This window comes from Anser cygnoides, chromosome 8 (assembly GCF_040182565.1).
Source record: "Anser cygnoides isolate HZ-2024a breed goose chromosome 8, Taihu_goose_T2T_genome, whole genome shotgun sequence".
In the NCBI taxonomy this organism is placed as follows: Eukaryota; Metazoa; Chordata; class Aves; order Anseriformes; family Anatidae; genus Anser; species Anser cygnoides.
The window spans coordinates 21,503,489-21,519,306 of record NC_089880.1 but is presented as its reverse complement, the minus strand read 5'-3'; the positions used below and the strand labels follow the sequence as shown (position 1 = coordinate 21,519,306).

General features: G+C 38.5%; 1 protein-coding gene across 1 annotated transcript in view; it reads left to right on the top strand.

Moving 5' to 3' along the window:
* AK5 (adenylate kinase 5) overlaps positions 1–15,818 on the top strand; it is a 95,032-nt gene that overhangs the window by 54,757 nt on the left and 24,457 nt on the right. The window contains exons 9-10 of the mRNA XM_048059040.2: positions 14,523–14,565; positions 15,586–15,630. Coding sequence (XP_047914997.2) covers positions 14,523–14,565; positions 15,586–15,630 — 88 coding nt within the window. The remainder of the gene's footprint in view (positions 1–14,522; positions 14,566–15,585; positions 15,631–15,818) is intronic.

The following is a 15,818-nucleotide window of genomic DNA, read 5'->3' as shown; positions in this document are numbered from 1 at the left end:
TATATACGGCCTCTCTCTCGAGTTTTCTACATTATGTATATACTGCTGTACAATTTGTCTAAGCAGGGTAGCTGAACTGCAAGTGTAGCAAAGTGTAAGTGCTTTTAAGTGCAATATTAGTAAATTTGTGACACACAAATGTTGCTTTCTGATCATGAGAAGAGTGAATATTTATTAAGAGCCCATATCTTCCATTACTATACACTGCTGAGAATCCTCTGTGAATTTCAAAGTGTTGCTAAATATTGCAAACAATTGTTGGAATGCACTGCAATCCTACTGTATATTTAAGAACAGAGAACAAAACAATTTTCAAAAGAGGGATGAAAATACAAAAAAAAAGTGGAACAACTAAAACCAAATGAAACATACTTCTCTTGAAAAAGTCCTTATAAAAATAATCACAAATGCTTACAGTGTGCTGAAATCAGCTTTTCTATTCATCAAAGTGTGTATACAGCCTATACTTCCTCTTTACTTAGCTCTGATAAGGCCATATCTATTGCGTCCAGTTCTGGGCTCACCAGTTCAAGACATGGAGCTACTGTAGAGAGTCCAGTGAAGGGCCACTATGATGAAGGGACTGGAAAATCTCTCCTGTGAGGAAGGGTTGAGGGAGCTGGAACTGTTCAGCCTAGAGAAGAACAGGCTCAGAGGAAGTCTCATTGATGTGTACAAAAATCTGAAGGGAGGGTGCAAAGGCAACAGAGCCAGGCTCTGGTCAGTGGTGGGAGACAGCGGGCACAACCTGGAACATGTGAGGTTCCATCTGAACATCAGCAAAGCGTGAGGGTGACTGAGCACTGGAGCAGGTTGCCTTCCAACTCATCCAACCTCAACTATGTGGTGATTCTGTAGCCAGTGAAAGATACAAGTCTGTACTAGAATTAAAGTGTCCTATGAGACGAAGCATGGCTTGGATACTGTGCTAAGCACTGTTCTTGTTACTGTGCTAAGCATTGCTCTTGTTTCTGTGCTGTTAAAGCACTGAACGACTGACTTATAATTAAAAAGAATTTCTTTTTAAACCTATCTGCCTATCACACTGCCATACTGAAGGATGGTGGTTTTGTAGGTTTTGGTTTCTGCCTTTCAATTTTACATGACTCTGCTTTCTTCACAAATACTACAACTATTTTCCCAGATTTATGAGCAACTTGGCCAAGAATCTTAGTGTTTGTTATCATCCATTTAAATGCAGTTGAGACTGTTCTCATCTCTTTCCCCATTATTTCAGAAAGACATCTTTTCTTGTGAAATTTCAAAGCTAGTGATAAAATCAGGACCAAGAAAACTGAATTTCATCCAGTACCATCCATTCATTCAATCATTTTCTTTCACTGTATTCAGTGCAATACTCTATTCTCACCTGCAACATGCTGCATGTTCTAGCCCAATTGATTCCTATTAATTCTTGATCCTTTTACTATTCTTTTTGACACGGTTATTTCAGTTTGTCTTCTTGTCAAGCAGACAGCATGCTTTTGTCTCCTAATCCCATTTTAAATTCCATTCTTTCATAAATCCTTCATAAAACATTCTCTATCCCAGGAAACTCTTTAGTTTCTCATCATCTTTGTCTTGACTGTACTTGTTGTTTAGAGCAGGGTCTTTATAGGTCTTTATGTCCTATAAAGCAGGAATATGTATTTAAATCATGTCTGGATTCTGCTGATGCTAAATTTTGCATTTTTATTGACAAAAGACGTCCTTTTGGCAGAGTATAAACACTGTGGAAATTAGACTCTTGGTTCATAATGTTTGAAGTGCTGTTAAAATAACACGCACAAGGAGCTTTACAGTTACAAAATAACATTAAGAAAGAAATATATGAAAATTGTACTAATTTATAATTTCCAACTATATGTTTCCCCAGTGATACATTGCACAGTCCATAAAAGCACTGACTGTAGCTTTGAATGAAGTTGCATGAGGTTCTTATGTGAGACTAAATGAGAAGACTATGATGGGACCTTGTTGTCTTTGTGAATAGGAATTTTTCCTTCTGCCAGATGTGGCTGTGAGCTTTTTTTGTTATTTTGCCAGATGAGCACATTGCCATACTGGAAAGAGTGCATCACTGTTACCAAACAGAGAAGGAGAATTAAGTAAAAACAGTGCTAAAAATCCTTCAGTCATAAGAGATATGCAAATGCCAAGTGGCTGACAATGACCATCTTCAGCTGCAAGTAGATCTAATTGATACTTACTAGTGACATTTAAAAAGTGTAAATAGTTCTATCGATAATATTCTTATAGCCAGTTTATATGGGCTCTTTTACACAGATATGAAGAAAATAAGGGAAAAATCAACTGCAGACGTGCCCTTAGGATCTAAATTTTGTTACGATGCCAGTATTCGATACCGAAGCAGAGAAGGGAGAGATTACCATACAGTCATAATACCTTTCAGTTAGCCAGCCTGAAAAACAAAATTAGAAATTACTCTCAGGAAGAAAAGATCAATAACTAAATTCAGGAGCGAAAAACTGCTTGCATTCAAAACTTGAGCTCATTTTGACTGTGGCAGTGATTTAATACTCCAGTGATTTACTGCATGCTGTTTGCGAATTGTGTGAAGCACCAACAACCTTTACACTGAGAATCTCAAGTGGAAAAGGAACGCTTGTCTGGATACAAATGTGTCACGCAGTGATGTTATTGCATAGGAAATGTGTCATGAGAATGTGGGGGATAAGAAGGCTTGTTTCTAAGCAACCTTACACAGCTGAGCTGCTAAAAATGGTTGAGTTTTAGCAGAACATCTTGGTAGTCACTGAGCAAGAGAAGCTGGGGGTTACAGCGGTACACAGCGTATACTGAAGACAAAGCCACAGCTGAGGATGAGTAGCACTTGGCACAACTGAAACCGACGTACACAGACACCTTTGCATTTATTCGTTCTTGGAATGAGGTAGGAAATTCTCCAGTGTAAACTTAAGCCAATGAGGTATTATCCGAGTTCTTCAGGCCATGCACTGCTTCTGCCAGAATCACCTCTCCCACCCACAGGCAGGAAGGAACAAGGAGAACCCGTGGTGTGGTTCCCCTCCCCGTGTAGTCATCACCTCACCTAGCAGTGCTCCAAAATACAGCAAAGTGCTTTGGAAACACTCTACCTACCAGTGAAACAGTGCAAAGCAACACTAGCTCAGACTAAGTTCTAGCTTTTCCAGAGGAATACACAGGGGAGATCGAACATTCCTTTAAAGTATGTATAATACAAAACTCAAGCTTTTTCTGAGTTTGTTTTTTTTTTTTTTAATTTAATTCATGTAACAATTAAAAACAAGCTGACCTGTTTTCTACTGGCTATGCATGAATTCCTCAGGACCTAGAACATTTGTGATCACTATGTCCCTACAGCACTGAAAGACAAAAGGGAAATACTGACTTTATTTTTAAATACGAACCAATCATTTTTCCAAAACAAATATTAATTTCTGTTCTCTCTCAGATCTCCAGCTGTCAGATCCCGTATTACGGAAAGAATAAGATAGCTGTTTAGAATGACTGCCCAAAATATATCTGACCAAAAAATAACACAAAAGCAGTCAGTACCTCTCACTAGGAATGCCTACCAGGTGAACCAGCCAAAGATCCACGTGGTAGCGCTCCTTATACCCTTAGCTGGAGCAACGATTACACTATCCATGACTTGGTTGAAAAACAAAGCACAGTAAGATGATGAATACTTTCACCTATATTAAGACAGGAATATCTTTTTGGCGACTCGCTTTCGGTTGCAAGGGCACAGCTTCTGATGAGGGAAGACCTGGGCTTTTTAGAACATTCTCAGTTTGCAGAACTCGCTGCCATGAACAGTGCCTGGCTGGTTTAACAAGGAGCACCTTTTATAGCGGAATGTCCTCAAGTGGGAGGCAGGTTTTCACTGCTCACCGTGTTCATTTTTATTTGCCATTCAATTTCTCAACTTTCACAGAGAGGCTGTTGATATAACGCCATTTGTTTCCAAAGATCAGACAAGTTTTAACTTTAACAACTAGATTTTTTATTAGAAATCTACCATTTGGCTTATTTCAAGTGCATTCAGACCAAAAAGGAGCATAAAAAAATTCACATCAGTGAATACTATAAAAGACTTCCAGAACAAACGAGCATCCAATTATATTCTTGTGAAAACAAGGCTTTCAAGACAATCTTAGCTAGTCTGAGGAATATTTAGACTAATTAAAGAACAACTTATAACATACAGTTATGTGATCGTGGAGTGAATACACTCCTGAACAAGTAGTTGTGGAATTGAAATCTTAAAAATTTGGGAAATATGACAATCAAGGTAATGAACAGCAGGTAAAGTCCAAGTAAAATTCTTTAAAATATTTTATATATCTAATGTTTTTGTATTTTCTGTGTTTTGGGGGACAGAGCAAATATGTTTTCAAATCTACAGAACATGAAAACACATTTTTGTGCCACAAGGGAAACTACCAGTTTATAATTGAGGTATTTCTTCTGTGCCCTCCCAGTGTTAGACTGCATTTACTTGTGCAATTAGGTAAACGCAATGGCATATGCAACAGAAAGACTGTTTTTGTTTTTGTGTGTGTGTTTTTTTTTTTTTCCAAGTATGTCAAAGATCTAGGAAAAGTAGATGTAAAAAAGACTGAAAGATAATAAAAGGTTTTCTGTTCAGCAGTGACAAGCAATCTATTGAATTAAGTAAATTGCATAACCCAATCTTTGATGTAAGTGCAGAATGTTTTATAATTAGAAAATGTGACAGCTCACTTGAAAAGCAACAAGGAAAACCAAAGTGTAGTGGAGGAAAAAAAAAAGCTCTCGAAGAGATTTACTCTCATTCTAACGAGAGGAAACAACCTCTTGATTAAAAGTTGTTGCCATGCAGTGACAATTCTGCTTGCAGCTCGCTGTCGCTTCCCACCCAGAGCACATACAAATCTAGGCTGCAGGGGAGCAGGAGGAAAGCTTTAAGCTGCTAACTGATGAAAAACAGACTCCGTTGCTACCAAGAGTGTAACAACATTTCTGGCCTGACTGATTATCCTACCTTGAAACTGAAATATTCAAGAGAGATAATGAAAAGGCCCTGAAAGCCTTTCAAATGCACAAGCAGAACCCAAATGTTCCTAAAATGCATGAGCAACGGCAAATTTAAAGCCTCTTGTAATTAAAACTATGGATTAAACCAAAGATTACTTTCCTGTATTTACAGTGTTTTATACCAGTTTTAACTGTATTTTGACTCCGTTTTCTCTACACCTAGAAGATTCAGTCCAAAAGTTATTCAACACTTCAGACACAGTGCTCCAAGGCTGACATTACAATATGGCAAAGAGCAAACCGTGCATTTCCATTAGCAGGAGTAACTTTCATTGGGACTTCTAAAGCTGCCTTTCAAAATTGGACAAAGAGTGATTAAATTATTTAAGGGGATCAGATCTGCAATATATTATATTAATCGTGCTTTCTCTTCACTTGAGAACGTAGGGACCTTCTGGTATAACGGCAGTTTTATTTGCATATGCTGTGCAGCATTAATTACAAGTCTGAGTGAAATGATCACAAGTATCCAGAAGCCCTTTGGGCTCCTAATGTTGAACGTCTCTGCGGTGTGCATTTCTCTTTCACCAGTAGACAGTGGCATGAAGTTGAACCACAGATTCTGGTTCTACAGGGAAACTGATTAAAAACTAGAGTGTGACACAGAAAAGAAGATGGACTCTTGGAAACTTAGAGAACAGTTGTGAAATTGTCCCTCAACGTTTGTGCTTGTTAAAGAGCACAGAAAAGTGGAGTCCATTTCAGTTTAAGCATATCTGCAAAAAAACAATAATGCATGAGCATCCAAATAGATGAAAGAGCTGGAGAGGCAGGCCTAACTACAGAGAAAAGATGTTTAATAGAAATGTACTGAAGTCAATGAACAATCTGTTCAGTTCAAGTTGCCATGGAAACTACCCTATTAAATGCTAAAAAAAAAAAAATCAGTTCTAGAAACAAAGTACTACAGTTTGCCTGTTACAAAGTGCTCCCTTAATAAGCTCAAATCAAGTGTATTTTGGTGCTTCTGTATCATTTTGCAAGCTTGAAGAATTATTCCTCTCTTTCAATATCACCATGGAACACTTTGATCTCAGGCATATAAAAGAAAGCTAACCACTTGGTTTCCCCCCATGCAAACCATAGCAAAATGGGCAAGAAAAACTGCCATAAGCTCAATCTGCATTTTTAATTTGGAATGCCAGAAAACAGTTGTTTGCTCCTCCTTTTACTGACATTATTTAGCTTTACTTTCTGATGATGTGTGTATTCGGGGGGACTGAACTGTCAAGGTTAGGTGTTTCGGTGTTTCCTTCTTTTCTGTGTTTGAACCAGAAGTTGTTCCTGCAGCTGTGGTGGGCAGGACAGGACACGATTACGCTTCAGTGAGGACTCGGTTACAAGGAGGGTGAGCTCAGGCGAGTTACTGGAGATTTAAACTACAGTGACAGCATCGTTCTTCAAGATGTGCCGCATTTATGCTCCACTGAATACTTCTGCATTAACTCAGGCAGCTCTGTGACTTGTGCAAGGTGTCTGTAGAACAAAGCATTACAGTTTATCATGCCTCACCCTCATTTTTTCTGGAAATAGTACTAGGATAGCATACCTCCTTTCCTAATACCAGCTTGCCTCGCTGTTGGCAAACTAGAGGCCTTCTCCTTTCATGCATAAAAAACAACTTTGCAGCTAAATTTATGAGTTCTGCCTTTTACATGTCTACCTTTACAGCCCAGAGAACCTGTATAATTCATGGAGAATATCTGGCATCCCACACAGTTAATGCAAATAAGATCCACATCGGAACATTTCACATTGCACCTAGAGCTGTTAAAGAAATGCAACGGTACTTTTAAAATCCACCCTCCAGATTTAGGCACCTCAGACAGGGCCATGGACAGGCTCTGGTCACGTAGTCCAGCACCTGAAAAGACCACTACCAAAGCCCTTCCTTCAAAGCATTTTAGCAACAACTCCTATATTTTAAAGCATTAAGGAAGAAACGCTTCTGTAGCAAATATTAATATTTACTAATCACTGTCAAAGTACACTATAGAATTTTACATTGATGTTTTAAACTGCAATGATTGCAAGGATGCTATTTTACTGTACAGGATAGAGAAGTGCTTTTTAAATAACTTATTTGTATCGAAACAGCAGGGTGGCTTCTCTGGGTACAACAGAAACACAAATAATCCTCTACGTATTTTCTTGAAACTCTGTGTTTCCTATTTGGTGTCTTTTTCGTCCTTATGTATCCAATGACTGTATAATCTTTAGTAATTTGGGCTTAAATACTGCTCATAGAGAGAGAGAAGTGGCCTGGTTTTAGAATTCCTTCACAGTAGTGCCTCTTGGACTAGTGAAGTGTTCTCATGGTTAAAATCCTTTTCAGCAGATTACTTCTTTATAAATACTCTAGAAGCTCCTTGTTGTTATAAACTAACTCAGAAAACACAAATAAGTGTTTTAGTAAACTTAGAATAAGCACGGTCAAAAGTTAAGCTGGTCTCAAAGGTCGTTGAGAGAGAAAGATTTGAGCACAGCTGTCAAATTCTGTCTTAATAGCAGCAAATCACAGGATGTGAGGCCACATGCTGGTCTGATTTTACAACACCCTGTTCACGTCCTTCTCCATGCCAAATTCTTTCAGGCGATGCTCTATTTCCATATTTTAAAAGGTCTGTTCTCATTAGCCACATTTCCTGGGTCTACATTTCTTCCCTCTTTCTCCCTGCTGCAATCCTGAGAGCCGTATATCTGCACGCCGTGTGCCTGTGCACGTGTCTGCTTTTTGTAATGCCTAATGCGATCAGGGCAGAGCACTGCCCCCAGCCCTTGCTCGCTGTCTCAAGACCTGATCATCTGCCACTCATGGGAATGGTGCCTGCTAATTTTTGCAGTGCCATCCTGAAACAAAACTGTTTTGTTTTTTTTTTCTTCACTTTCAGTGCTAAATTTGACTGGCAGTTTAAAGAACAGAGCTTTATACAAACGTGGTACTGTGTAGAGCCTTGGGTGCGCTCTGTAGCGTGTTGCGCTGGGCATGGGTTGTACCAAGCTTGACAGGGAGCAAGCAATAGGAAAGATTTCTGAGCATACAGACTGTTGCAGACATAGCTAAGAGAGGACGCACTTTCATCTAAAAGAAAGAAATAAAGGAATAAATACATCATATAGAAAATTAAATGTTCTTAGAAAACTCAGGAGATTACAAGTGGAAGTTACACCCTGCCCTCGATTCCTTCGCCGTTTTGTTCTTAAAGAGGGTTTGAATTGCTGTAATAAATCTTTAAGACTAACGACAGGTTATTTCTCACAGGTTACTGCACCCATCCCTGAGTTTCATTTTCATAAAATAGTAGGGCTGACGCTAGCAAGACAAATGGCTGGTAACAATAATGATGCATGGCAGCAGACACACACCACTGTGGGTTATCTGTGGGAAGTAACACCCTGAACTTTTTGTGCTTTCAAAGGAACCGGTCACTGAGTTCCACCATAACTGAATCTCGTCAAAGCTTTGACATCTTTGCAGCACAGTCTTACTGGAACTCTATTTGAGACTGTCCTGCAGAAGAGCCTTCACCATCTAAAGTAAAAACAAAAAACTGCATTCCAGCTTGGCAGATAGCGCCAACGGTGTATAATTTGAGGGATACTTTCATTAGCATTGTCATTAGCAGCCTAAGAGCAGGAGCGAAGCAGCACTGAGTCTGCAGTTGAAATGCACCGGCAGGTTTCCTGCTGCACTTTTCTCTGCTGCACTTTTCTCTGCTGCAGTGGCTTAATGTAACAAAAAGCCCCCATGGGAAGAATTCCACCAGGCAGCATAAATACTCAACACAGAAAAGAATCATTTTAGGAGTGATGACAAGGTGCAGAAAAGAGGAATGATAAAGGAAAAAAAATATGTATTTTTTCTGGGAACTTTTTATAACAATAGATCTACTGAAAAGTAACATAACTGTATATAATAAAGTATTTTAAAATGAGCAATAGATAATAACTATGCACAGAAAATATAGCTGTTGAGTGTTCTCTACTGTCTGCAAAGCACAAAGGTATATTTTAAAAGCCTCAGTTCTTCTTCAGTTCAGATATAATCATAGAATCATTCAGGTTGAAAGAGACCTCTAAGATCACCTAGTCCAACCTTTAACTTAGTACTAAAGTCCACCACTAACCCATGCTGCTAAGTTCTACTGCTGTCCTCGCGAGGTCAGATGTTTAACCCACCGCACAAATTGCAGCTGAAGTGTCTGATTTACCAGAACATTCTTACGCTGCTCTGATCATGCAAAATGCTGCTGCCCTGCTGGAAAAGGTATACTCACAGCATGCCTTGCTTGTTAGGTTTGCCCTTTAAAAGTTAATTTCTTTGATTTTTTTTTTTTTTTTTTGTCTAGCATGATAGTGCCTGGAAATTAATATGAATCTAAATAGGTTATACTTTTATTTTCTTCTTAGTAATCCCATGTAATTTTTGGCATAAAATAGCCTACAGAAAGTTAAAGAAAACCACATACGTACAGCAAACAAATAGCAATTTTCCCCCCTAAACTACTGATGGGTATTTTTCTTTATGCTATCAAGAATGAGAATGAAAAATCTGAAGACATCCTGCACATCCTTTAAATGAAGATAAGCATGATCTTGGTTTATAAGTGTTTAAAACAAATTCATTTCCATCTCTATATGGGTATTAATTTCTCCTCTTTTAAGAATGGATAATAAGGTTTATTTTAAAAGTAAAGTGGCATAGAAATTCTTGTCTTTGCTAGGAACTCAAAGGTAAAGAGGAATCATAGGAATCTAATCTGTCAGCATTTTGTGGATGCTATTACAAAAAAAATAATTGTATCTGCACTTCCTGGATGTATGCATAACAAACAAAAATCACCTCAAATAACATTAGCACTGTTTTCTCATCCTAATTACTATTAGTCCCTTTTGACACAAATAACTCCACTCTGCTGAACAGTATGAACCGTATAAGAAGATATGCCTTCTGGGGAAAGAAAAGCCTTCAAGTCTGAGCGCATTCATAGTGAATCTTATCTTATTTACACATATTCATTAGTTCTGGACCAGAGGAGGTCAGAGCACAGCAGCCCCCCCCCCCCCCCCCCACGCCTTTCCAGAGGCATACCTCAACACGAAGCTTGCAGAAAGCAGCTCAACCTCAAAAACTGATTTGAGTCACAAATCAAATTTAAAGGCAAGCAACTGTATGGCTCATAAAACCTGTTCCCAGGGACCATTGCCCATACATAAAACCAGCAAGTAACCCAGCAGATCTCATCAAAACCAAACATTCGCTCTTACAGGAAAGCAGGAATTTAGAAGAGAAATTCCACAGCTTGGCACTGACTAGCCCCAGTTTCTTCTCACACTTAAATTCACCTAGCTAAAGCTTGCTCAGAGTCCTTATGCTCTGTAGTCTGAGTGCAGCCAAACTACAGACGTAAGGGCACCTGTCAGTGACACGAGATTTTGACAAGTAGAGGCTGCTGCACACATCTGATCTGGAATATCAGCCTCTGTGATAGGCATGTGGCTACTAATGCAGTTGAAAAGAGATGTCAGACTCTACAACCACGCAGACAGCGACCGACTGGACCGTGCTCAAACAAAGAAATTGTATATCCAGAGGGTGTTGGACCTCATACTGCTTTCTGATTCCCCTGACCATTTTTAATCAGTGAGAAAATTTATTTAATTGACAGCTGAAGTTGATTTTGAGGGTACTAGATGTAGGAACATCATCTAGAAACATTTGAAATTTAATTTAATATTACGTTATTAAGGAAAAGGAAATTCAAAGCAAATATACTGTGGACTGAACAAGTGAAACTGGACATCCAAGTCCTAAACCTGGCTCTACTTCTACATATAATTGCGTTCTTATTGACAAGTCACCAAACGTCTCTGCTAAAATTAAAATAATGCCATTACCTCCACTCCCAAAGGAAGTACAGGGATGATTTATGTGGAACTGTAGTGTTCTTTGAAGAAATAAAATGCTACAGGAGTATAAGTGTTTTGCATACCTAACAGCAGCAAAGGGAGATCTATACTACTGCAGCGTGCTGAGAAATTGGTGGTTATATACACCTACGTCCCCATTAAAGGGATGCTGATGAGATCACTGTAATAAAACTATAATCAGTTCTTGCCTGTACTTTACTTCAGTACAGAATGTCAACATGTATAAAGTTATTTGCCTATGCTGCTTTTTTTTTTTTTACTTACAGATTAATTTTGATTTTCAACAAATCTTTTCTACATTCTTCCTTATCCCCCCCCCCCCCCCCCCTTTTAAATATTTTTATTTGCTCACAGAACTGCCAGTATGGCACAATAGATACATGTGTGGAAAATATTCAGCTAATAACATACAAATTGCTTTCAGACCCAGATCAGCCTTATTTAGTGTCCTTCCACTATTTTTTGTTTTAACATCTGCCAAATAACTCAGAAGAAAGGGTGAAAATTCTCACAGAAGCCAAATACAAAGTTACTTTCAAGTTCAATATTATCCAGATCTGTGATAGAGATTGGTTGACTTGCTGAAGCATGAGATGGAATATTCCTTCTAGGATTTGCTATCAGCTGTGCCCCAGTAATTGATGTTTCTGGATAATATCTGTAGATGTTACATGGCTTTAGAGGCAGCTGGAATTACAAACCACTCACCTTTCTTCAGAGCTCATTAGGTATGATTGTCTTCCTTACCTTGCTTTCAGCTAAATGGAAACAGCTACACCGAGAATACCAAGACTGTTCTGCTGCTGTTTCACTGCATTCCTGATGGCGATGCTGTGTAAATCATATTTAGGAATTGGTGACACTTTTCTGTATCCGGTCACTAGCTAAATCCAACAGCTATTTTCCAATGCACTTTGGTAACCCGGTGGAACAGTGCTTTCAAGCCAACAGAGGTTCTGTCATTCACAGGTTAGAGACCTTTTGCTAGAAATATGCTGCTAGAAGTAGGTATTGTCAAACATAAACCACAAGCACAGTGGGATTAACCAGGATGCAAGCCTGCTACTCTCCACAAAGGACTCCATGCTGTAAAGTATGGCTTTCTTGACCCAAATCAGGAGGAAAACTGATTGTACTTTTGAGGAGACTAGGAAGAAATGGATGAAGGGAAATAGTTCTGAGTAGAACTTACATACAGAATAACAAAAGCTGTGAACACCTTATCCTCAGAGTCAAACCGACTGCGGACCCACTGTTCTAATTTGTTCCTCCAGACATCTCTCACAACTCCCCTAGAGACCAAGCTGTCAGGACCTCTTTCCACTCTGAGCTGGGTGCCATTGAATTCTGTGTGAAATAAATGTTTTTATAGCATGACTTATTCTGTGAACTGTGGAGAGCTTGTTTTGCCAGGGAAGTTCAGTGGGGCCAGCGGTCCCACTCACATCAAGCTGCATGTTGAGTTGTCTCCTAGAATTATAGAACAGGTGCCTTTCGGAGGGGGAAAAAAAAGTGGAAAAAAATTACTTCTTTTAAAACCAGTATTTCTATACCTGAAAGATGACCAGGTACTGGTATAAACAGGATTTCTTATTTTGAATTTCTGTGTTGGTCAGCGTGACTGAAACTTCTTGTTTACCTGCTTTTGAGCTGTAATTAGAATCCACTTTAATGGCCTTTCATAGCCCTTATTCCTTATGTGAACACGACTGGTTGGCTAGTTAACCTGTTGGTCTATTAAAGCAGATAAGGTTGGTCGAATAATAATAATACTTAAAAAAAAAAAAAAAAAAAGGCTGATAGCTTATTTAGCCTCACCTTTGTCTCTAGTTCTTACATATTTCAGCTCTAAAAAATGAGAGCTGTTCCTGACTTTAATGGACCTTTGTTATCACCTGCTGCTCTGAGCAGCCCACCAGGGTTATCGAGGCAATTTCATTCTGCAATTACAAGGGAGAACAAAGTATATTATTTGAAAGAGCATTACTTGAAAGAAGGAATGCCTCATTCATTTGATCACAAGGTAAACTGGTGACTGTGATCTTGATTTTTAAAGAAACCTTACTCTAAACTTTGTGCCTAAAGTGACTTGCATTCATAAACATTCAAACGCATGATAAGAAGCTGAATCTAAAACCAGGCCTTTTATATGTAACATATCCTTTGTAGGGTCAAAAATTTTATTGTATTATTACTTCAGAAAAAATGCAGGATTAATTCTGTCACTTGAATTGTAGGGAAAAAACTTCCATTTTGACATTTTTCCCCTGGAATACTCTTGCAAACTTTAATTTTGCATTCTGAAAGAAGATAAAGGCAAGCCTACTGCAGCATAATAGGCTGAGAATCACTGCAAATCAGAGAACGAAAGTGTTCTGCGTGGTCGGTGTAATGGTACTTCAGCCTAATGAAGAGCGCTTGTGTTTTAGTGATAATGGGAACACAGGGAGAAACCTGCAAGCGTAGTGCATGAGCCCTGCGAAATGCAGCAGCCAGCAGTTTATCTGTTCTGGTCACCATGCTGTTCGTTCCCCTTAATCTACGCACGCAGCAATACATGGTCCTAACGGTGGGTGTTTCTGACACCATACTGAAGCAGAACTCCAGAAGACTACAGCCTGATAACCCTGCGCTAGTACTGAAGATAAATACATAGAATTCACAAAGTTATTTTGAGGGGACTAGCATAATATGTACTGGGCTGATATTGTGCAGTGATTATGTAATATATGCATGTTAATGTCAAGGTTATTATTGATATTTTATAGACTAGATTATGGCACTAACAACATGAATGTATTGACACTACATAACCCAGACTACATCCTGCATATACGTATATAATTCTGATTTATATGAAGAGCAAAGAATTCCCACTCTGATGCTCTCACTGGCCAGCATCCATAAATCTTTGTTGGTTATACCATACAGGACACGGCAAAATAACCCCAAATGGCCAACCATCAGGGAAAAAAAAAAAACATACTAAGTTTCCCATTCCCCTGGTGTGATCCCTCTTTGTAGTTCAGCAGCCTTTATAACAGGTTGTAGCTTGCACTGCATTCTGAAGGTCAGCAAATTCAAGTTGGTTTGGACCAAAGGCTAATTTTGTCTTCATACTGTAGCTCACTTCTAGCACTTGCTCCAGTGTTGCCTTTCCAGCACATACAGCTTATCATACCACACTCCCAAAGCAATTCAGCGTGCACAGTGGCTGCTTATTTGATGGTCTGGAGCTGTGCATCTGGACACTGAAGCACACAAAGCTGTTCCTCACAGAAACCAGTGTGTGCCAGTGAATCACCTACAGTTACCTTCGGTTCTCCATGTTCACACCGTACAGACTGAAACATTCCTGTGAGATTGTTAACCTTGTCTCAACATAGATTAAAACTCAAAGGGTTAGAAAATGGAGAAGATGTAGACATACAGATAAGCAGATAGAAGAAGTGATGCAAACTGTTCAAGAAAAATCCATTTCAATTTGTCAATTGCTTAATTAACAGGAGGAGGATCAGTCAAGTTTTTCTGGTTATGAGAGCACAGGAGGTGAGTTTCTTTTTCAGTATAATTTTGCATTTAATTTCGAAACCTTTCATTTCCCCTTATATTTAAAAAGCTACATAAAAAGAAAAATGAATTCAGATTATTTATAGCATGAAAGTTGTCTCAAAATATTGCCATGTGAATTCTCTTTGAACACAAAGCTTATAAAAGACATTTCTACACTCCAAAATTATTTGAAAACATGACTGTTAATCATACCAGATAGATGGCTTCAGACATTGGCACTTATGAAAAGCTTGTTGGAAAGTATGAGCTGCTAAGAGTCCAAGATGAACGTAATGATTAATGAAAACCTTCTACATCTAATCACAATATGTAGTAAGAGATGTAGATGCTTCTACATAACACATTAAACAAAATTATACGTGGTAAATGAATGTGTGTTGGAAGTGGTTTACTGAAAGACATAATAAAATTCCAGCAGGCTCAGATGGTGCAGGATTGCCCTTTATCTTGGTATAATCAGGGCAGTGACTAGGACTCAGACTAGAAGGAATTGCTTCAAAAAAAAAAAAAGCTTCAGTAAAAGGGAGCACTTTAGTACATACAATAGTTTTGATGCTAAAATGACACATTATTTGGCTGATCTGAGACAAAGGAATTTAAGACTACCTCTCAGATATAGTACACCAAATATAATCTTAATGGGATGTGGACAAATTTCTGTACCAATTACAATCTAATTATACATTCAAAGAAAGATGCAATGGCTTGGGAGGCACATTATTACATCAAGATTTATCTGCTTCTCATTTTTTATTTAAGTCAATGTATATATGCAAGGTCTAGTTTTCAGGTGACATTTTTATTGTTTTTTTTAAATCATATCTGCAGCAACAGCTACAAGGCTGGGGGATAAATAAGCAAGATAATTGTGTCTTTTGGAATGCACAGCATTATAGCAGAAAGCAAATCCAGGGGAAAAAAAAAATCACTGTGGAAAGTAGGCAAGATGAAAATGAGTAGGTGCTGCCAACTCAAGAATTTTTATTTTTATCTTAGATTTTTCAGAAGACCTGAGGAAATCAAACATCATTTTTGTAGTTGGTAAGTAGGATTCCTTATCTGACTGCTACATTTGAAAATCCATGTGTTTTGGTTTTACTTCTGTGATTTCTTTTAAAGTTTAGCAGAAGGGTTTGGCTGAGTATTTACTCTACAGTGGGGGTGCAGTCTTTGGAAAAGGAGTTAGAAATTGATATCATGTTCTTAACCTGGCACTGGCCATGCTAACA